The sequence below is a fragment of the Lepisosteus platostomus genome, chromosome 5 (assembly GCF_059453375.1).
Source record: "Lepisosteus platostomus isolate fLepPlt1 chromosome 5, fLepPlt1.hap1, whole genome shotgun sequence".
Lineage (NCBI taxonomy): Eukaryota > Metazoa > Chordata > Actinopteri > Semionotiformes > Lepisosteidae > Lepisosteus > Lepisosteus platostomus.
Genome location: NC_142615.1, coordinates 53,871,996 through 53,894,769, shown reverse-complemented (window position 1 = coordinate 53,894,769; position 22,774 = coordinate 53,871,996). Strand labels below are relative to the sequence as shown.

The 22,774-nt window shown below is 41.0% G+C and overlaps 1 protein-coding gene, 1 long non-coding RNA gene and 1 other non-coding gene across 3 annotated transcripts in view; 2 read left to right on the top strand and 1 right to left on the bottom strand.

Annotated features, from left to right (window-relative positions):
• LOC148669316 (uncharacterized) overlaps positions 1 to 22,774 on the top strand; it is a 209,257-nt gene that overhangs the window by 3,432 nt on the left and 183,051 nt on the right. The window lies entirely within an intron of this gene.
• On the bottom strand, positions 249 to 17,991 carry LOC148669356 (uncharacterized). Its single transcript, XM_088632415.1, has 2 exons — positions 17,320 to 17,991; positions 249 to 5,539 (listed from the first exon to the last, which is right to left on the bottom strand). The coding sequence occupies exons 1-2, from the start codon at positions 17,894 to 17,896 to the stop codon at positions 3,630 to 3,632; spliced, it is 2,487 nt and encodes an 828-aa protein (XP_088488541.1). The 5' UTR covers positions 17,897 to 17,991; the 3' UTR covers positions 249 to 3,629.
• On the top strand, positions 21,423 to 21,494 carry trnaa-ugc (transfer RNA alanine (anticodon UGC)). The gene has a single exon. It is a non-coding gene; the product is annotated as a tRNA-Ala (tRNA).

The window sequence follows — 22,774 nt, the reverse complement described above, 5'->3', positions numbered from 1 at the left end:
ATGTATAATAGTCCTCTAAAGTTATCCGGAACTCCAACCATATATGTATATTAGTCCTCTAAATTTATCCGTATACTAGAACTCCAACCATTTATGTATAATGAACATATAATCATAGATGTATAATTGACGTATAATGATAGACGTATATTTAATTCTAGACGAATTGCGGACCACATTTAGACGTCTAAAGTATCCGTTTAAGAGACGTATATTATACATCTTTTGCCCACTGGGTCACTCGTATTTAATACAGTCTCATTTTAATAAATTCCCCCGTTTCTCTGTTAAGTCTAGGTTTTACTGCTTGTTTCAATGCGTTTTCATTCTTTACATTTCATTAGTGTGAAAGATGTGACCCTGTACTGGATACAGCACATAGAAACTGGACGGACCTCTGTTCATGACTGAAGACACTCAGGATAAAGAGTTAATTAATTGTAATTAATGTCATGAGCTGTAATGAGTCCCGGTGTCGGAGTAAGTGTAACTGATAACAACACAGACAGTATTATATTAGTGAGAGTAACAGTCAGGAGATCAAATCTCTTTCTAATAAAATGGGACATCACCCGACTAATCAATTTCTGGAAATTTTAAATAGTTTTCTTGAGATTGAAGTAACGGGACACTTTAATCAGAAAGTGTGGCTATAAAAAGTGAAGTTCCGGTTTTTATACTCGTCCAGAGACTCTCCCTGCTCTGACCTCTCCTCCAGGTCGTTTCTAATGTGTCTGTTCTGGCAGGTTTCTGTCTAAAAACATGTTACAGGACTCCCATCTCCTGTGGAGACACATGTAGGGTCGTGTCAGTGCAGAAATCCCACATTGTAAACCAGTTTAAACTGGGACGGGGTACAACCTGGATCAAGACAAGAACTGAGAGATTCATCAATCAGCCTCAGGACTCTCTCCCACTGGTGTCCTTTCCTCTCTCTCTGTGCTGTTTCCTAAAAACCCCTCTAATACCCCATGTACAAAAGAAGACTCGCTCGTCACTCCTGTTCTGTCCTGGTGTCGCAGTAACTGGGACTGAAGCAGACGGAGAGGAGATGCGCACTTCCAGAACTTTCCTTCCCGCTCAGTTCTTCCAGCTGAGCCCCAGACGGACTTTTCCCCTCCTGAGGAAAGAGCATCTTCCCACACAAACAGCCCGTTTCTCTCGGAAACACCAGCAGCCCACAACACACACAGCACAGGGAGCGTTTTTACCAGCTGCACCGCCACACGGACACCAGGACTCCCCTCGTCTGTGTCAGGGAACCTATAGGTAGAATTGGAGGATCCTTATGCGTGACCGGAATCCTACAGAACGCAAAGTAGCAAAGGGACGATCCAAAGACGAAATCCAAAGGCCGGGTCGATAAGGGAGGCAAAGGGTCCGGTAACGAGAGATATCCCAAAACAATCCAAAATAAAAAATCAAGAAGGCGAGGTCAAAACGCAGAGGCAGAAGATTCGTAACAGGAGATCAGTCAAAAGGCTTGGAAACACGCACTGGAGAATACTACAAGAGGCTTCTCAATAGTGAGCGTGGGGATGTGTGTGTGAGGGGAGTTTAAATACTGAAAGGAAAGGGGTGTGATTGGATAATTGGTTAGGGAGTGAGAATTTGAGGAATCTGATGGGTTCAATCAGGGATGAGATTATGAAACAGTGGTTCTGGGAATGCAATGGCGTTTGCGAGGGAGAGTGTGGGGTGTGACAGGGATAGAACGGCGTTTCCGAGGTAGAGTGTGGGGCATGACACCACAGAAATTAAAGTAATATATTATTCTGCTTACTTCTCATGCAGTCTTCTCAAGTCTTTGGAAGGACTATGAATTGGCTTTCCCGCAGATTAAATGAAAAACTTCTCCGTCTCCCTTCACAGCTGCTGACCTGGGCATTACAGCTTAGTTTAAGATAAAACATCTGATAAAACACAAATAAAATGCAAGAAAGGTACATTCCAGATTTTCTCAAAATACTGTAAAACATGGAAGCTATGGAGGTGGAGGTCTGTTGTTCTGTATTGACATGGATTTTAATGGGCTTCTATGAAAATTGGCCATGGTGTGAGTGAGTCCTGTGATGGACTGGTGTCACATTATCTGCGATAGTGCTTTGCACCCACTGCTTGCCAGGATTGTTCCAGTTCCACCACAACCCTGAATCGAGTGGATGGGTATATTAATGTATATTAATCATCTTACATGTTCCTCTTCTTCACTCTATAGGCATCCTCTCACGAGGCACCAGTAAATGTAGGGGTTTTGCGCTTAACTGGGACAATTATTAATTGTAGCAGCAAGTCACAAAAATTATTCTTCTGATGGCTATTAGAAACAACCTTGCAGGATAACTCAAACAACGCACACACGCGGATACTAATACACGACAATACATTTATTAATACAAAAAATGTGCGTAAACATAACAGATCTTATAGTGAGGGTTAGCAGTATACAATAGGTATATATTCAATCACGAAGAGTTACAAACCAAGAGGGACATACATTCCGTAATATCATTCATTTAGACCGTTTTGTAATTGAACTTTGTCACAACTTGTACATTAGATACTCAAAAGCAAGTACATGATTCATAGGAATTAAATTGATATCAACTCAGGTTGAGGTAACAATTGAATTCTCGAGCTGTAATGCAGAATGTTGAATACTCATCCGCTCTGTGGGGATTCAGATCTCCCGTGGACGCAAAGAAGCAGTGGCAGGCTGTTGCTGTGTCCAATCGGCGCTCTCTGGCCCGGTGCAAGGCAGTGCTGGTTCGACGTGAGAGAAGGAGGAGGGAGAGATTTCTGCTGCGGTGCGCTGCTGATGCTCTCTGAAGACCTGCTAGTTAGTGTTGGCTGAAACTAGCAGAGTTTGCACGCAGAAAAGTCACAATCTTTAGACAGGAAGAAGACCGGTTCGTTCCCGATGTAGCACGGGTCCTGAATACTGATATTCAGCTGTCCACAGTTCCAACCATAGTTTACTCGTTGATCAGGTGAGCGTTTGAGGTGGGTTCACGAGGCTTGCTGCTGGGCTAACCTCGGGTGGATCCTTTGGTTACACGCTGGCAACCTCCGTTCTCAACTCTTAGAACAAGGGAAAGTCCTGGCACTGGGACACACTGGTCGTTACGTGACTGTCTGAGCCGAGTCTGAGGATGTCCAGGAGGAGCTGGAGTTGTACCTGGAGGAACTACGATTGCTCATTGGTTAAAAGATCCATGGGCATTCGAGAATCATTTTGTGACTTACTGCTACAATTAACAATTGTCCCAGTAAATGCACAAACCCCTAGTTATTGTTGCCTCGTGAGAGGATGCCTACATTTATTGGTGCCCCGTGTGAGGATGAGTAGCCATGAACTCTGACCTTGGGGTTGTAAACCACTTGGGATGAGACTCTCCCTTGGAATCTCCCAGACAGTGAGGCACCAAAGATGACCATTTGTTAGGGTGGTTGATGTGTCTCAGCTTAGGGAGTTGTTCCTTATCAGAACACTCTATCAGCTAGAAAAACACCTTAAATGTGAACCAAATGGAATGGCCTCTCTGTATCAAGCACCACTTGAGATGAGGGAGAGAGAGACTGGCAAGGGAGCAGCAAACTTAATTCCTGTATTTTAATAAACCTTGCCACTACAATGGTCTCTCTCCTGTGTGAATGCGCTGGTGGGTTTTTAAGTCACTTGACCGACTAAAACTCTTCCCACACTGACTGCAGCAGAATGGTCTCTCTCCTGTGTGAAAACGCTGGTGGGTTATTAAGCTACTTGACTGACTAAAACTTTTCCCACACTGACTGCAGCTGAATGGTCTCTCTCCCGTGTGAATGCGCTGGTGGGTTTTTAAGTCACTTGACCGACTAAAACTCTTCCCACACTGACTGCAGCTGAATGGTCTCTCTCCAGTGTGAATGCGCTGGTGGGTTATTAAGCTACTTGACTGACTAAAACTTTTCCCACAGTGACTGCAGATGAACGGTCTCTCTCCTGTGTGAATGCGCTGGTGGGATATTAAGCTACTTGACTGACTAAAAATCTTCCCACACTGACTGCAGATGAATGGTCTCTCTCCTGTGTGATTGCGCTGGTGGGATATTAAGTTACCTGAGTGACTAAAACTCTTTCCACACAGACTGCAGCTGAAAGGTCTCTCTCCTGTGTGAATGCGCTGGTGGGTTTTTAAGTGACTTGACTTACTAAAACTCTTCCCACACTGACTGCAGCTAAACGGTCTCTCTCCTGTGTGAATGTGCTGGTGGGTTTTTAAGTCACCTGACCGACTAAAACTCTTCCCACACTGACTACAGCTGAACGGTCTCTCTCCTGTGTGTATGTGCTGATGCCTTTTTAAGTGACTTGACTGACTAAAACACATCCCACACTGACTGCAGCTGAAAGGTCTCTCTCCTGTGTGAATGTGCTGGTGGGTTATTAAGTTACTTGACTGACTAAAACTCTTCCCACACTGACTGCAGCTGAACGGTCTCTCTCCTGTGTGAATGCGCTGGTGGGTTTTTAAGTGGCTTGACTTACTAAAACTCTTCCCACACTGACTGCAGCTGAATGGTCTCTCTCCTGTGTGAAGGTGCTGGTAGGGTTTTGAAATGCTAGACTGATAGAAACGCTGCTCCTCCTTGTGCCATAATGTCAGTTTGTCCACCCCATCTGAGCAAGGCCTTGAGTGATTCTTCCTCATCCTCTGATCGTGCTGGGGTCTCTTATTCTGCAAATGCTCCATGGAATGGTCTTGCTCTGTGTGCTGAAACTGAGATTTGTTTTCTCCACCGTGACCTTCAGTGTGCTGCTCAGCAGTGTGAATCATCTGGGACTCCATCTCCAGCTCTCTGAGACTTAAAGCATCAAGTTCATTCAGCTGTTCCTCTCTTTGCCCAAGAACAGACATACTCTCCAGTTCATTAAAACTTTCAAGAATTTTCTCAGTAACCAGATTATTAAACCTGTGTGTTAAGTCATCAGATGCTAAGGGATTACATGATTGTTTGAGACTGTGCAATGACGGTCTCTCCACTTGAACAGAACAAGGCCTAATTATCAAGCCCTGTAGGAGCTGCTGTTGCTCCTCCCTGTACTGACTCTCCTCTTGGTGCTGTATCTCAACACTGTTCTCTTCACCAGGTACATCAGTCTGCTGCTCTGCACAGTCAATCAACTGGGGCTCCGTGTCTTGCTCTGTAAGATTAAAGACATCCAGTTCTTCACTGTGCTCTTGTACAGAGACACAGCCCAGTTCATTACAACCTTGTGTAATATTGTTCGAGTCCAGATTATTCATCTTCTCTGTAAAATCATCACATACTAAGAGCCCAGGTGTCTCACTCTCAGGGTCTGTCTTCATCGTGGGCACAGAGTCCAGATCCTTGACACTCTGTCTGCTCTTTGTGTGCTGCTCACTGGATTTCTCTTTCCCTTCTGTGGCAGTGAGCTCTGTCTCCTGCATCAGACTGGAGCCCCACTCCTCCTCACTGCCCTGCTGTTCAAGAGGAGTCCTTTCCCCAGCTTCAGAGAGAGTACTGGCCTCTGAGCCTGTAAACACAGGACAAGAAAAGAAGACCTTTATAATAATAATAAAAAAACTATTTTATATAGCACCTTTAAAGGTGGCTTCTCAAAGCGTTTTATAGAATGACAACAACAAAAAATACACAAAATTAGCACGATGAGAATACACAGTTAGAGGAGAAAGTAGATGGTGGTACTAAGTACAGTAGGAACAGAGGGGTAAAGAACAGTTAAATAAAGGCTCTTCTGAAGAAGAAGGTTTTGAGTCTGGATTTGAAGGAGTTTAGAGAAGGTGACTCTCCGATATCCTTAGGGAGAGAGTTCCAGAGCTTGGGGGAATAACAGGTGAAGGCCATGTCACCTATACAATGTAGACGGGCTTGGGGGACAGTAAGGAGACCAGAATTAGAAGAGCGAAGGTTGTGAGGTAGGGAGTAGGGTGATAACTCAGACAGGTACCGAGCCATGGAGAGCCTTATAGGTGAGCAGGAGGACTGTTAAGTCGACAGGAAACTTGACAGGAAGCCAGTGCAAGGACTCCAGGATAGGAGTAATGTGAACACTTGCACTAGACCTGGTCAGGATTCTGGCTGCCGGATTGTGGACATACTGGAGTTTGTTCAATGGGGATTTTGAAACCCCAGAGAGTAGAGCATTACATTAGTCAATTCAAGATTAGACAACACTTTTCAGCCACAGTTAGTGATAACATAGGGTGTAGTCGAGGAATATTTCTGAAGTGAATGAAAGATGTTTTGACAACATTCTGCGCATGTGAGTCGAACGTCAAATATCATCCCCAAGTTTTTCAATTTAGACTGAAGCTGAAGTACAAGACCATCTACAGATAGGGTTTCACACTGATTTTACAAAGTTGATGGGTGGTGCCAATAAGCATGGCTTCAGTCTTGTCACAGTTAAGATGAAGGACATTTTGAGTCATCCAAGTTCTTATGTCAGAGATGCAATTAGAATAGAGACAGCCACATCTGCATTGGGACTGGTATGGATGTATATACGAGTAACAATAGCATAGTAATGATAGCTGAGGCAATGTGATCTTAAAAGCTTCAAGCTAAAGCTGTAAGCTTAACGCTACACAAACACAAGTCTAGTATACTCGCAATCAATTTGGGTTGTTTAAGCATAGAGGATAAGAGGGTTTAAGGGGGTTTCTGATAATAAATAATTTTAGATATACAAGCTTTGTCAGAAACCTAACTACCATGTAAAAAGTAAGACTACAGAAATAATAATAATACATTACATTTACATAATACAGACACACTGACTGCACACTACAGTACATTTACACTACACTGAGAGTGAGGGATTCATACAGACAAATTGACTGGACACTCCAGTACATGAACACTGCACTGAGAGAGAGAGGGGTTCATACAGACACACTGACTGGACACTCCAGTACATTAACACTGCACTGAGAGAGAGGGGTTAATACAGACACACTGACTGGACACTCCAGCACATGAACAATGCACTGAGAGAGAGAGGGGTTCATACAGACACACTGACTGGACACTCCAGTACATTAACACTGCACTGAGAGAGAGGGGTTAATACAGACACATTGACTGGACACTCCAGTACATGAACACTGCACTGAGAGAGAGGGGGGTTCATACAGACACACTGACTGGACATTCCAGTACATTAACATTGCACTGAGATAGGGGGGTTCATACAGACACACTGACCAAACGCTACAGTACATTATCACTGCACTGAGAGAGTGGGGTTAATTGGCTCCGTGAAGTTGGCCCCTCTACAAACAGCACAAATGATTAAACTCACGTCATTCGTTAGTGTTACGTTTGTGCCGTTAAAAGTAGCATTTGTGCTGCTTTCAATTCCGAGATATAGAGCCTTGTTTTTTCGGGGTCGTGACATCACTCAGCCCCCCTATAAGATCGTAGCGGAACCAGACTGGTCTCATTCGTTAGTGCTGCCTTTGTCCTGGTTTGTGCCGTTGAAAGTAACTTCCCAGCTACTTTCGTTCCTTAGATATAACATCTTCAGGGGGTGACGTCACTCAGCCCCCCTACAACGTTGTAGGGGAACCGGACCGGTCTCAATTGTTAGTGCTGTGTTTGTGCCATTGAAAGTAGCGTTTGTGCTGCTTTCATTCCCGAGATATAGTGCCTTGTTTTTCCGGTGATCACATGACCATGCACGGTGACTTGGACCTCCAGTAACACCGTCTGCCGAGTTCAAGCACTCTGTTACCAGCACGAGAGTAACAATTCTGCAACTCTGTTCCTCTGTTCCTCTGTTTGCCCAGGTGAGGGTACGGATTTTGCATTTAATATCATTATCTTCTATGCGTTTGTGTGAACAGGAAAATTAAAATTGTCTCCAATATCATACCCATATCAGAAGAGTTGCAGACATTAGCAAAATTGTATATTCTTACAAAGAGGCTTTAACGAACAAGTCTTAATACCTCGTAGCGGTGACTTTTTTTAAAAATCATAAGAAGTAATCAGTTTCGCATTGTCTCCTTCTTAAATAAACGGGCATCAAGGGACGTGTGAACATTCGACCTGTCTGTCAAGCCACGTATTTAAAAAGACTTGAATTTGCAACTTTCTGAACCACTGTTGCTCTTTTTTATGCAAAGCACATTCGCCAACGTGAAAAGGAACCAGGACTTCAGGACTTTTATTTTTAAGGGGCACTATGTACAAAGTTTACACAAGTTCATAACACATCCGAGAAACAAGAGTCTATCATCTCACACATGAACACCGTGGCAATATTGGAAAATATTTATTTTCATAGAACAGAAGTGAACATATATCTAGGTTCTTTGAAAAATTGGCATTATCCACATGTTTGTATTAACAAGGGTCTTATACGCAAACATGAAACGATTAGCTCAGTCCTTTTATCTGTATTTCTGGTCAGTCCTTGGTGTAGAAAACAGCAGGAGGGCACACCTTGAGCTCTGAATACACAGATATGACTGTCTATAAGGACGTTTACAGGTACCAACACACTCGGTACTTAAATTACTGGGTGTGATGAAAACAATGAATGCAATTTGTTTTCCGACTCTGTCTGGTCGGGTGGGGGTGGATGTTTTACATTTTAATATAGTGCCTTCTTTTTCTGGCCGTGACGTCACTCTGTGCCGTCGGCACCATACAAAAACCACAAGTTCAAGACCACCAGATCTTTCAATTGTGATCTCTTGATCAGCTGACCCCAGCCTTTGCAGTTGATGTTTGATTTATTATCTGCATCTCTGGCGAAGACCTCTTCTTCCAAATCATAAGTTTCTTTACAAACTAGAAATGCTATACTGTAATTATGATGCTACGTTGACGTCCCCACAAATTTATTTTAAAGTAAAGATATTTGAGAAACTTATTTTGTTTTATATCATGGGGAATACCACAAAAAATTAGTAAGCTTTATTTGTTGTTATCATTATATTTCTACACATGCAAGTGAAACCTGAAATGACTTGTCACACTTCTGAATTTAAATTATAATGTTTTGTTTCTGTACATGTTACAAGGAGAATTGAACCCCAAAAAATCTCTGACATGTTACAAATTGCGGATGTGAAAGCTGAAATGATTAAGTGGTGAATGCAATGCTTTAAAAACATATTATAAACAAAAGAAGTGGTGATGGGCCTTGGTATTGCAGTTAAAGTGAGTAGGTGGGTCTAAAAAATATTAATTTATCAATTTCTATCTACATATACAGAAACATTTTGATGTGCACTTAAACTGTAACCCATAACAATGTAAAAAACTTAGTTATATTTTCATTTACACAGTGGAGGGAAGTCCCCATTATCTGTAGGGCACTTTCACTGGGGTTTCCAGAGAAGCACTTGTAGCGGTGAGGCTTATTAATAAGGCAGAATTAAGTGTTTCTGTGCTTTCCCAAATTAGGCCTCATCAAACTATTCATGCAGGCTGATTTAAAGATGTTTTCTTTTGATAAGGAACAGATCACAAAGGGGGATGCACTTAGCTAAGCCTGGCTATCATGATCAATGGTCATCCATTGGCGTCTATCTGTCTAGGGAGTGCCAGATGGACATCTGGACTGCATTCCTAAGTGTCAGGAGTAAGTGACTCATATCTCACCTTGATCAACCAATCAGGGACTGGTAGGGCTGAGTAACCCACGTGGGACTCTGATGCCCATGGAACTTTCAGCCAATGAATGAGCTGAAGTTCCTCCAGGTAAAAACAGGCAACACAGAGGGCCAGAGTGGAATTCTGTGGACTTTTCTAAAGGGAATTCAAAGGAGAAATCCAGGGCAGGATGGCCCAGGAGCAGAAGGCTCCCAAGGGCAGGACATTCTCGCAGCGCGCCTCCTGACCATCCTGCGACCCAGCCCGGACAACCACGGAATGGCCAGTGTGTCCGAGTGCCAGAAGTTTCCTTTATCTAAGAGTCTAGAGCGGAGGTTGCCAGAAAGTAACCAGAGGATCCACCTGAGGTTAGCATCAGCAGCAAGCCTCATGAACAGGTCGGAACTGTGGACACCTGAATCACTATTCAGAACTAGCTCTTCATCAGGAATGAACCGGTCCTCTTCCTGACTTGCTGGGACCCACAGTCATCTTTTCTCCTGTGCGCAAACTTTGCTAGTTAAAGCCAACACTAACTAGCCGGTCAGGGAGCATCAGCAGCACACCGTCACAAGCCGCACAGCACAGCCTGGCACCGAGCCAGAGAGCGCGAATTGGACAGCAACAGCCTGAAACTGTTTCTTTGTGCCCGCAGGAGATCTGAATCCCCAGAGATTGGATGAGTATTCAACTTCACTGCATTACAGCTCGATAATTCAATTGTTATCCCAACCAGTTGATATCAATTTAATTCCTAAGAGTTATGTACTTGTTTTGAGTATCTAATGTAGAAGTTATAACCAAGTTCATTTACGAAACGGTCTAAATGAATGATATACTGAACGTATGTCCTCTTGATATATGTAACTCTTTGTAACTGACTGAATATATACCTTTTGTATTCTGATAACCCTCTTGATAAGATCTGTTAGGTTTATATGCATATTCTATGTATTAATAAATGTATCCTCATGTATTAGTACCTGTGTGTGTGCGTTGTTTGAGTTATACCGCATGGTTGGATTCTAAAGCCATCAAAAGAATCAACTTTGTGATTTACTGCTACAATTAATAATTGTCCCAGTAAATGCCCAAACCCTATAGAACTGGTGCCTTCAGAGAGCACACTACACACTATATAACTGAAAGGATATTATTAATTATTAAGCCAGGTTTGGTGAAATTCATTTTTTGTTACATTTTTGAGTGTTAATCAGACTTCTCTATACTTTGCATTAAACATTTCTCATAATACCCGGGCCATGGGTCAAGCTTGGGATTCAGCCATCACATGAACGCTGAGATTAAAGGGTGACATCACGGAGCTAACAAAAGAGTAGTGTAAAGCTCACCACGATTTGTTGTTTGAGACTTCAGTTCTAACCAATATAAAGTGTTTTGCATTCATCCTTATTTCTTTCTGGGGATTTAAACTACTCATCAATTGTTTGATTTTTTTAAACCTTGAGCTTTTCAATTCCATGTACTGCACTACATATTTGTAATATTTGATTGTTAATTCTTAATTGTGTATGAAAGTAGATATCAGACCTACTGCATGCAATAGCTTATTGAGGAGCTGTTGCCTTTCTATTGTTCCATTACCTGTAGAGAGGGGTTTATAATGTACGTTGAAGTACCTGCCTCTTTGAAGTTCTGAGCATCTTTGGGAATGTTTGCACGGTTTACATTGATTGTATCATGTCCCAGAAGCAACAGGCATGAAACTGGTGATTCCACTATTGTAGTAAATGTAGTAGAGTTAACCATTTGACAATAGATTAAGGTCTGCCTTCACAGAGCATAGAACAGGATAAAATGAGTTTTGTGTGAGCTTTATTAAGTTATACCCTCACACAACAGAGTATATTAAGGAAGAACAGAGTTGGTATAAAATTACATCATCTGGTGTGTTACACTGTTACCACACTTAAGAGACCAAGTAAATGTACTGGATTAAAGCTCTGCATTGTTCATTGTTATTCTGACATTGTTAAACACTTTACACATTGTTTGGTTACGAAAGTCGATGTGAGGACAGGATTTGTTTTTTTGTATTTTAAACAATGTATGTTGTTGCACCATAGTACTCATTCTACATATTTGCCCTTCATTCCAGGATTCATCACCTACAGGCACTGCTAGGAGGGTAGGAACTTAACAGTACTAACATTCAGGCTGTGCTGCCAGACATAACCTGACAAAAGTATATTCCCAAGTGCTGCAGGGCTGCAAAGGTAACAAAGAATCAACGTATACATGCATAACAGAGTAACTGCAAACTATAAAATCACACATAAAACATCACACTTAGACCAAAAAAAAAAAAGAAAGATACAATGCTTTTTCTTCTGAAGAAGTTCTAGAAGAAATAGGTGAAGCAGGGGACCAAGAGCCAAGCTGGACCCTTGATGCATGCCCGACAGCATTGAAAGACTGGGTAACAGAAATCTGTGAAGTTGCTTGCTGTGGACAGTGGTGATAGACATAACCTGCATTTCCTACCGGAGATTGTTCCTCATCTCACTAGGCTTGCTTGATATCTCCCACTCTGGACTGGCTTAATGGTTCCACTTTTCAAAAGTGTGAACATCACTGCAAGCTCAGCCAGTGTGGAGGTGGATTTCAAAATCCTAAAACAATCAGTGCTGAAGCATGAGTTGACAGGTTCCTTATGAAGCACCCAGCACCCATAGAAGGTATGAGAATATCAATGGGTGTTCATGGTGTTTACCAGCAGTGTGAGAGGGCCATTATCAGTGCTACCACATCCAGCTCTCTAGAACAGCAGAGCGGAACACTTGTTATGAGTTCTGAAAAACAAACAGAGCTCAAAAGAACTGGTGTATACATAAAATCTGAGTTGTTTGGAAAACTTGAGAGGGCTTGCTGCACCACCTAAAAAACGGAAACCATCTTTTTATCTTGTGCCTCATTCTGAGTGGTTACACATAGATTATTCTGTTCCTGTGAAAAAAGCTGTAGTGGCTCTGGTGAGGAACTGAAGCAGCAGAGACCTGCCCCCAGTAAAGGTGAGTGGAGACACTGTGAGTGTACTGAACACTTGTGCCTTTGATGTCAGTGCCTATGCAGTGCCTATTGTGATAGCAGGACTTCTAGCAGCTATGTTAATCAGGCTGTAGATAGCATCTACAACTGGTGAAACATTTGGCACAGAAAGGTGTGCACAAAGATGTTTATGTTCTAAGAGCTAAAATTTTGAGGGACATTTTTGGTGCAACGAAAATAGTCAGGGCTACAACAAGTGAGGGCTGAATGTAACATTTTTAGAAATCATAGCAAAAATGTTCTTAACAGTGCCTAGTGTGGTAGCACTGAGTCGGCGCTCATCACCAAGTGTCTCCTCCATTGTGGAGTCACGCAATATCCCATTTGTTTCTGTAGATTTGAATACGCTGAGAACAAGAGGAGTAACAGGGCTATAGGAGGCTGTACAGAAACAAATTAAATTAAGCCAATCCAAATGTCTCTCTCAAATTGGTGACATGGGAGATTGGCTGAGTCATGAAGAAAACACTGTCCAGTCTCAAAATATCTTTGAGAGTCAACTTTCAGATTTTCCACATAACCTGGAATTAAATGGGAAGACCTTCAAATTAAGAGGTGTCACTGCGTTCTGCCAACCTGCCAGCAAACATGTCCTGGGTCATTACATTGCATACTGCAAAAGACATGACTTCATCTGGGATAAATTTGATGATCTAACAAAGACAATCAAATCTGTGTCTTCAGTGGTCAAGGTGTGCCCTCACGCTGTATTCTATACCAAGGTCTGACCAGAAACACAGATAAAAATCTTCACATATCCCTTGATGCCTATGTTTACTTAAGAAGGAGACAATACGAAACTGATTACTTCTTCAGATTTTTAAAAAAGGACAATGCTATGAGGTATTAAGACTTGTTCGTTAAAGCCTCTTTGTAAGAACATACAATTGTTTGCTAATGTTAGCTTTTTAAGGCTACACCTGAAACTCTTCTGATACGGGTATGATATTGGAGACAAATGTAATTTTCCTGTTCACACTAACGCATAGAAGATAATGATATTAAACGCAAAATCCACCGCCGCCCCCTACCTGGGCAAACAGAGGAACAGAGTTGCAGAATTGTTACTCTTGCGCCGATAACAGAGCGCTTGAACTCGGCAGACGGGGTTAATGGAGGTCAAAGTCACCGTGCATGGTCACGTGATCAACGGAAAAACAAGGCGCTATATCTCAGGAACGAAAGCAGCAAAAACGCTACTTTCAACGGCACAAACCGGCACAATCCCAGCACTAACAAATGAGGTGAGTTTCATTGTTTGTGCTGTCTGTAGGGGGAGCAAATTCACGGAGCTTACTATTCGAATGAAGAATCTCTATCTGCTTGTTTGTTTAAGTGTTTAGAGAAAATTCCCACAACACTACTCAAAACGTTGCCCCTCTACTGAGCATATACTTTATTTTCCCAATATAGGAAACAGAGTAAATAAAATAATTACCATTTAATAACATGCAATACCAGATGCAATCTCTTATCATCTTAAGAGCAAGAGTTCACATGATAGTAAATCAAAACCTGATAGTTTCCACAAAAAAAGGGTCTCTTGCGAGATAAATATTCAAGAAGCTGCTACAAATTATCATCTGGTACCTATTTTTCTATGTATATCACCATTCTCTCTTGTGTGTTAGACTTTCAGCAAGGAAAAGTATTTTTTGTATGATCCAGAACCTTGAATTGCAACAGAAAATTGTTTTATATATATACTATATAGCAAGATCTCTCAGTAACAAAAACAAAACCACAATAATTATTATAAGAAGGAGACATATTCTCCTGGTTCTGTGGCTGAACTATATATACATACATACAACAAAGAATATGCAAAATCTTTGTTTTAATCTGAAATTTTTTATACAAATGTATAATGCAATCACTTTTTCACACAGGGCCATGTAGGTTTGGATTTTTTTTCCCTTAATAATAAAAACCTTCATTTAAAAACTGCATTTTGTGTTTACTTGTGTTATCTTTGTCTAATATTTCAATTTGTTTGATGATCTGAAACATTTCAGTGTGACAAACATGCAAAAAAATAAGAAATCAGGAAGGGGGCAAACACTTTTTCACACCACTGTACATATCACAACCTGTTAAATATTCACTTTAAATGCATGAGCTCTTTAGCCCTATCTGGTAGTGAGGATGAATCGGATGTTAAATTGAGGAACAGTAGCTTGAGCCCCACCCCCCAGACAGACTGAGAAAGGGTTCACTGTCACACAGATGAGCACATTTGACAATGCAAGGCTCCGAACCGCAGAAGCCACAAATCCTGCTCTTGTGTCAATGTTAGAGGGTTTAAAAGACATTCAACACACATTTTTTTATTGATCCATGGCATAACTTGTCCTCCCTATTCACTAACATTATAAGACCATGTCCCAGTTTTCAAACTGTACCCTAAGCCCTTCCTCCAGGTCCACACCTCCATGACACAGCATAAGAAGTGTGGACTTCAAGTACATGAGGATTTGAGAGGCACCATTACAAAAAGGGGGGCATGGGACACCCCCCCGAAGTGACGTCACCGGTTTGTTACGTGGGTCAAAACGCTTCCTGTGGTTGCTGCTGCTTTTGCAGTGATTGAGTGCATGTGGACAGAATTTCTTAAATATGTTTTTTATCCTTTCTCCATTCGCAGGCTGATGAACTTGAATCTCACCGCATCTATCCCTGAACCAAAAGGGAGTGACGCGTTGTGTTCATTCGTGTTGAGCAGACTCGACTCCAAACAGGAAAAGGAAACAAGGGAAAACTTGGTGATACCGCCCTGTTTATCTGCGGCTTTGTGTTACTAAAGACATTTCAACTCGACTATCCCAGTACACAAATGACAGTAGGAGGAAAAACATTCATTCGCTTTCTTTCAATGCAAACTAGGCTGAACCTCAAAGCTTTGTACTATTGAATATGTCTACTATTAAATATTCCATCTACAAAATATACTGCAGGTTAACCAATATTATATTCACCAAAATGGGGTGGCGAAATCAAATCTGTACGTCAAAACATTGTACCTAGAACACAAACAGGATGAATCTGAAAGTATAACATAATCTACAGATATAAATAATACATACAGCATGAATACTTAAAGTAGTTCAAGTAGGGAGCTGCATCAGTATGCGTAGGCTGCAAAGGAACAAGTAGAGGTATATCCCTGTGCTGAAAAGAGAAGAAAAGAAACAACATTTCAGCTGTGGAGCCTTCTTCAGGTGTCAAAACCTTCTTCCACAGCTGAAATGTTGTATCTTCTCTTTCCGGCAGGGAATAAACCTTTACTTGTTCCCGAACCGAAGGTAGTCGAATTTATGTAATTTTGTTTTACATAAAATATGCAAGTTTTAAAACCGTAAAAAATAATATTTTACTTTCCAATTGTGGGGGGAAAGCAAGCGCTATCTTGATATTAGTGGTTCAATAATAATAAAGCCTGCTTTACTACACCAGCTACATCACTTCTTCGTTGGGTATTCCTCAGACTATATTCAGAAGACGGCAAAACAGAGCACAAAGCAACTCATCGTAGCAATTAACAGGGTCTAGGAGGAGAAGCTGACCGAACAAAGTTGTAATAATTTTCGTAAGACTCTTTTGTGCTCTCCAGAAGATCAAAAAGGGCAGCGGAGGACAGTCGGGGATGTAATTTCGCGAAAACTTTTGTCCACTGCACTGGAGGGGGTTAATACAGACACAATGACTGGACACTACAGCACATTAACACTGAACTGAGAGAGAGGGTTTAATACAGACACACTGACTGACTGGACACTCCAGTACATTAACAATGCACTGAGAGAGAGGGGTTCATACAGACACACTGACTGGACACTCCAGTACATTAACACTGCACTGAGAGAGAGAGGGGTTAATACAGACACACTGACTGGACACTCCAGTACATGAACACTGCACTGAGAGAGAGGGGTTCATACAGACACACTGACTGGACACTCCAGTACATTAACACTGCACTGAGAGAGAGAGGGGTTCATACAGACACACTGACTGGACACTCCAGTACATGAACACTGCACTGAGAGAGAGAGGGGTTCATACAGACACATTGACTGGACACTCCAGTACATGAACACTGCACTGAGAGAGAGGGGTTCATACAGACACACTGACTGGACACTCCAGTACATTAACACTGCACTGAGAGAGAGAGGGGTTCATACAGACACACTGACTGGACACTCCAGTACATGAACACTGCACTGAGACAGAGGGGTTAATACAGACACACTGGCTGACTGGACACTGCTGTACAATGCAGTACATTAACACTGCACAGAAGAGATAGTTACCGCCACGTCGATAAATAATCTGCCCACAAACATATTTCCAAGACTCCAAAGTCTCCTAAATTGGCTTTCACATGGAGAAAGTGTATCAATTGACGACATATTTCTGTCCAAATTTAAAGAACAGCAATAACATTAATGAGAATATAACCAGACCACAACTAGTTTAGTTCGCAGAAAAGAATCCCTCGGCAACATCACAAACCTCTCCTACTTCGCTCTGCATCTCTCCACTACAGTTTCAACAGTGAGGAAGTTAAAAACACCGTTTTTAAACACAAACGTTACTAAAAGTCACTGCACTTACCCGACGGCTCCGTTTCTTCATTTGTTTCTGCAGTGATTTCACAGGGAGGCATGAGCCCAACATGATCCGTACGTCCCTGATCTCCTGCTCCCGACTCCTTCTCCCACAACTGCAATCGCACTTTAAAGGTCTTGTTTTCCTTCATTCGCGTTATTTCTGTCCCGAAACTGTCCTTGACACACTGTGTGATATTAATCACGGCCCGACTCACCAGGATCTGGGAGACGCTGTGGAGTTTGTCTTGAAACGAGACCTGGGAGTCAGACATCGTGTTTCGGAAAACGTCTGAAACTTCATACACAAACGATTTGAGCAAAACCCCCATGAAACAGTGAAGCTCGTTTTCCTGCTTCATTTGCGCGATTTCGGCCCCGAAAACTTTGTCGACAGACATGATTTTAATCAAGACCCGTCTCGCCAGAACCTGGGAGATCCGGCGGAGTTTTTCTTCAATCGACTTCTCGGAATCATCTGTCCGGTTTCGGAAAACTTCTGAAACTTCGTGCACGATCGATCTAAGCACAGTCTCCATGAAAGAGTGCACCTCAGTTTCCAGATTAAGCAACAGATTCTCCATTTTTTTCAGAGTCGATCTGAAAAACACAAACAATTCCTGCAGCTGCAGTCGCTGTAAACACGTGGGTTTGAACACAGAAAGCGAAACGTGGTCAAACAGAGGACTTCCGGGTTATCAGATGAACTTTCCTTAGTGACCGTTGCTATGAACCACAAAAATATCAGTCGAATAAAAATAATCTGAAAAAATAGATATTTGCGTTATATTATAGTGTAACGTATACGGCCAACATTTTTTTTATTTTTATTAAATGTGTAAATAATTTACAAATACAACTACAGGAGCAGAAATGGATACAAGAAAAAAACACGTACAGAAAAAAAATTAACTGCCAGAGGTAACGATGTAAATTATATTTTTTACATATATCAAATGTTTTCCTTGCTTTAGCATTTTTTTTCTTTCATTTTTATAGAATTTAAATAATATTTCAACTCCATATGAAAAGTACTAAAAAGGGGAGTATTATTGGACCATTTTGATTTTATGAATGTGAAATTTACTAAGAATGACTAATAAATTTGCTATAAATAAATGTTTTTTTAAAAGTTATCTTACACAGTACAATATCAAAGTCCTTAAACCTAAAAAAAACACCTTTAAATGCCTACAAACAAAATTGTGCAAGTCCGTCCAAACCAACTTCACAAACACACACCTTACAACTAAATGTACCAAAGGTTCCCTTTCAGCCCGACAAAAAATGCACAAATCATCCTGCTCATGCTTAAATAAGTACTTTAGAGAGTACTTATTTAACTGGATAAAACCTATGAACAATTTTAAATGATATCTTTTTAACAATATCCAACAGGAGTTGTCCAAACTAACTTCCAATTTATATTTTCAAATGGTGCAATCCAAAAAGATCAACTTGACGCACATGCCTTTCCTGTATAAAGTAAAAATCATCTCTCATTTTTTTACAAAGCAAATCGCTTTTCTTTTTGCAACATTTCGAATACCATTAATTTCATAGAAACATCTACCTTAATTTCTTATTTATTCCGCACATCTGCAGTCACTCTTTACATGTCTGCATTGTTTACTTGTACGTTGTCTACTGTTTGTACAGTATATTGTCTTGATGCACTGTCTGTACTTTGTGTAAAGTATATCTATATCTATATCTATATCTATGTTCTCGCAGTCTCCTTCCTCACCGCTCCTGCTTGCTCGACACTCAGTCTCTATGCCTGGGCTCGTTGAATGTCTGTCCAAGTCTTTTGGATCTTAATGACTATATGAACAAAAAATAATTTCAGGTTTACAAATTTGACACCTACTCAATTCAGAGTGCACATGTTTCTTGTTACAGAGGGGAAAAAATGCACATGAAATTTCTCATGCTCACCTATAAGGCTCTGCATGGCTTGGCACCTCATTACCTGTCTGAACTATTATCGCCCTACTCCCCACCTCGCAACCTTCTCTCTTCTAATTCTGCTCTCCTAACTGTTCCCCAAGCCCATCTACATTCTGTGGGTGACAGGGCTTTCTCCTGTTGTGCCCCCAAACCCTGGAACTCTCTCCCCAAGGATATCACAGAGTCACCTTCTCTAAACTACTTCAAATCCAGACTCAAAACCCTCTTCTTCAGAAAAGCCTTTACTGAACTGGTTCCATTCTTCACCCCTCTGCTTTTCTTAGTACCACCATCCACGGTCTCCTCTATATATTGTAATTGTGTTTTATCTTGTGTATTTTTATTTTTTGTTGTTGTCATTCTGTAAAGAGCTTTGAGAAGCCTCCTTTTAAGGCGCTTTCCCCATGTACCCCATGTATTAAGAAGACCCCCCTACTCCAGTATATTACCTGTAGTGTTATATTAAATAAAATCATAAACAAATAAAGAACACTTTCACAACCCAAAGCAAGGTTGTATAAGGTGAGGGGGGCTGTCTGGTGTGTAAAACACTTGGTTGTAGCATTGTGAATGTTGTGCTTCAAATGCTATTGAGTCATGAAGAGGACCTCCCTATCCCATTGTATTGCATGTCTAATCGGTGCCGTATTGAAAAAATCATAAAAAAAACTGAAAGAGGTTTCACAACCCAAAGCAAGGCTGGGAAAGGTCAGAGGACCTGCTTAGTGTGTAAAACACTTACTTGCAGCATTCTGGGTGCTGTGGTTTAAATGCTATTGGCTTGTGAACAGCATCCCCCTATCCTAGTGCACAGTGCCACATTCAATAAAACCATGAGAAAAAGAGATTCACAACCCAAAGCTCTGCCAGTCTTCTGTGTAAACAATCATGGACATCATGATTTGAACATCATGGGTGCTGTTTTTAAAAAGCTGTCGAGTAAAGAACAGGAATTTTCCTGCAGAATGAAAACAGGAAATAAAGAAAGGGTTTCAGAAATAAAACAAAGCTTTATTCCCGTGCTGACAGTCTGGGTAATTGGAAACTGCTGTTCTGCTTCCTATGGTCATATATGGGTTTTCGCATGAAACTCTATTGAGCAGTATTTCTGCGTTGTGAACGTATGTATGTATACAGCGGTCACCCAGTGTTCCAGATGGTGCGTAATTGCGCATCAATCAAAACCCCGAGTGTCAGAAAAGAATAATAAGCTCACTGATATGTTTATTTCAAAGTCGTGGTCTTTAAAATGCATTTGGTTTAAAGGCGTTCTGTGTTATATGATATGTGATATGGACACACGAATATTCGTGCGTGGAATAAAAAGACAAACTGAAGGCTGTGAGAACATTCACAATGTACTTTATACACAGAGCAATTGTATATACAAAGCAATTGTTTCATAAAAACGCTACAGGCGTGCCAAAATCGTTTTCGTACTTCAAGCTAACTTTACCCCGGTCAAAGTGATGAAGACACAGACATTCAATGAAAACGAATTTGATTCACTCAAGGCTCCGCTCTTTTGTTGTGATGTCATTTTAATTAATGTAAGCTGTGATTAGGTGTCGTTTTTGTCTCTTTTAACTTAAGAGTTAAAGAGTTTAAGAGTCTGCTCCTTTCTTCCTGGTATAGAAATAACATGTTCCATGTTTACAACCACCACTATAAATTATTTGTTCAGCTCTAACGCCTGTCTGCGTTGACAAGGCATCTCAAAATGACATATTAAATAAGAACACGATCCTTCCGGTTACCATTCCTGTGGTTGGAGCGTTGTTTCGCCCTTTTTCGTTCTTCTACAATATTTACAGACAGGGCTTTATCACTGGAGTTGTACAGAAGAAGTGTGCATCGGTCCATGAAAATCATCAGTACTGCTGTTGTTCTATGCGTAGTTTAACCGAGAGCACTTAAAAGATGCAAAAAGCTTTCAAAGAAAACAAAATTGAAAGACAGTAGAGTAAGGAGGTAAAAAAGCACTCCCCCGTCGAGGAATTAACCACCGTCGCCCGTGTGACTGGATATAAAAATAACTGATTCGTTTTTGCCCAGTCTCTGGAAGCTTCAATGCGATTATTTTTCCTTCCTTATTTCTTCATTCCCATTAATTTACTCTGTAGTAGAGGAAACACGAAAGTGGGAAATTGCAGGCATTCTGGGGACGTAGCTCAGTGGTAGAGCGCATGCTTTGCATGTATGAGGTCCTGGGTTCAATCCCTGGCATCTCCACGTGCTTTATATTATTGTGCTCACATTGCAATCTTCTGTTGAGTGAGAACTCTTTGTCGGTGTTCATAGAGATCCAGGTTTACACAATTAAGTTCAGTCACACACGAAGTGCTACAGTGTTGCTCTGCTGTTTTAGATGTACCTCCAAAGCATTTAGTTCTGTTAACTACAACAAATGATTTGAACTAATTTAACGTCATATTCAGGAAATCCAGAGAACGTCTCCACACTTGTCGTGGCTGTTGAAGAAATCACCTGTTAAATCTCACCCGGGATTTCTTGAGAAATCATTCAGCGAGTGAGTCCTCCCTCTGGACTTGGCACTGAGCTGAAAGCTGCACGAATTCCTCACTGTGTGTCCTGTACTGTTACAGGTGCTCTCGTGTAGATGTGGAGCACAGCCATAAGGACACTTTGAACTTTTTCCATATGTGAAGGAAAAGGCAAAAGAGCATGAATAGTATTAATCATTTAAAATATCCATGGTACAACTCGAGAAAGTACTGAAGGACTAAACAACGACTTTTGATGATTACAAGAGATTCAAGAAATACAACCGTCCGCATACGGGCTTGGATCCTGAACGCTTAAGTTAAGACAAAGCGAAGGATACGAACTGTAAACTCTCTTCACGTCTTACCGTTTGTGAAATAAAAAAATTTCTTACTTTCTTAATAATTTCTTACTGCTGATAGACGATTTATTGCATTTTAACAAAATCACAATTACAAACATTTTGGGTTAAACTGTTATTCACACACTCTAACGAAGATAAACGTTAGTGTCTTCCGGTGTGTGAGCCCATTTCAAAAAGAATAAAAAATAAGTTATATAAATTGAATTGTTCTACGTTTTATACTTACATAGTCTTATTAATATTTCAGTTAAATATTTTCTTCTGTAGTAATACTAGTCTCGATTTACAATTTTTGGACATGGTGCATCTTAAATAATTTTGTTATTAGTTTCGGTTTTGGAAAATCGCGCCTAGAAGCTACCAAAACTGATAATGTTCACAAGATGTGTAATGCAATAGCAGCCTTCTGGGTGAAAAACAAAAAGTATTTCTTGGTATGAATCCTAGCTCATTTATAGGCGGCATTCTAGGACTTCTCGCTTCAGAAATCCTGTCAACGCATCGTACGTTTCTACTCCATCAATATCAGCAGTGTTATCACTACCAAACGCTAAGAATAGATCCTGGCAATACTTCATGAGATCTTCGTTGGAAAATTGTTTATTTTATTTAAAACAAATATTTTCAATACCATCCAAAAAGT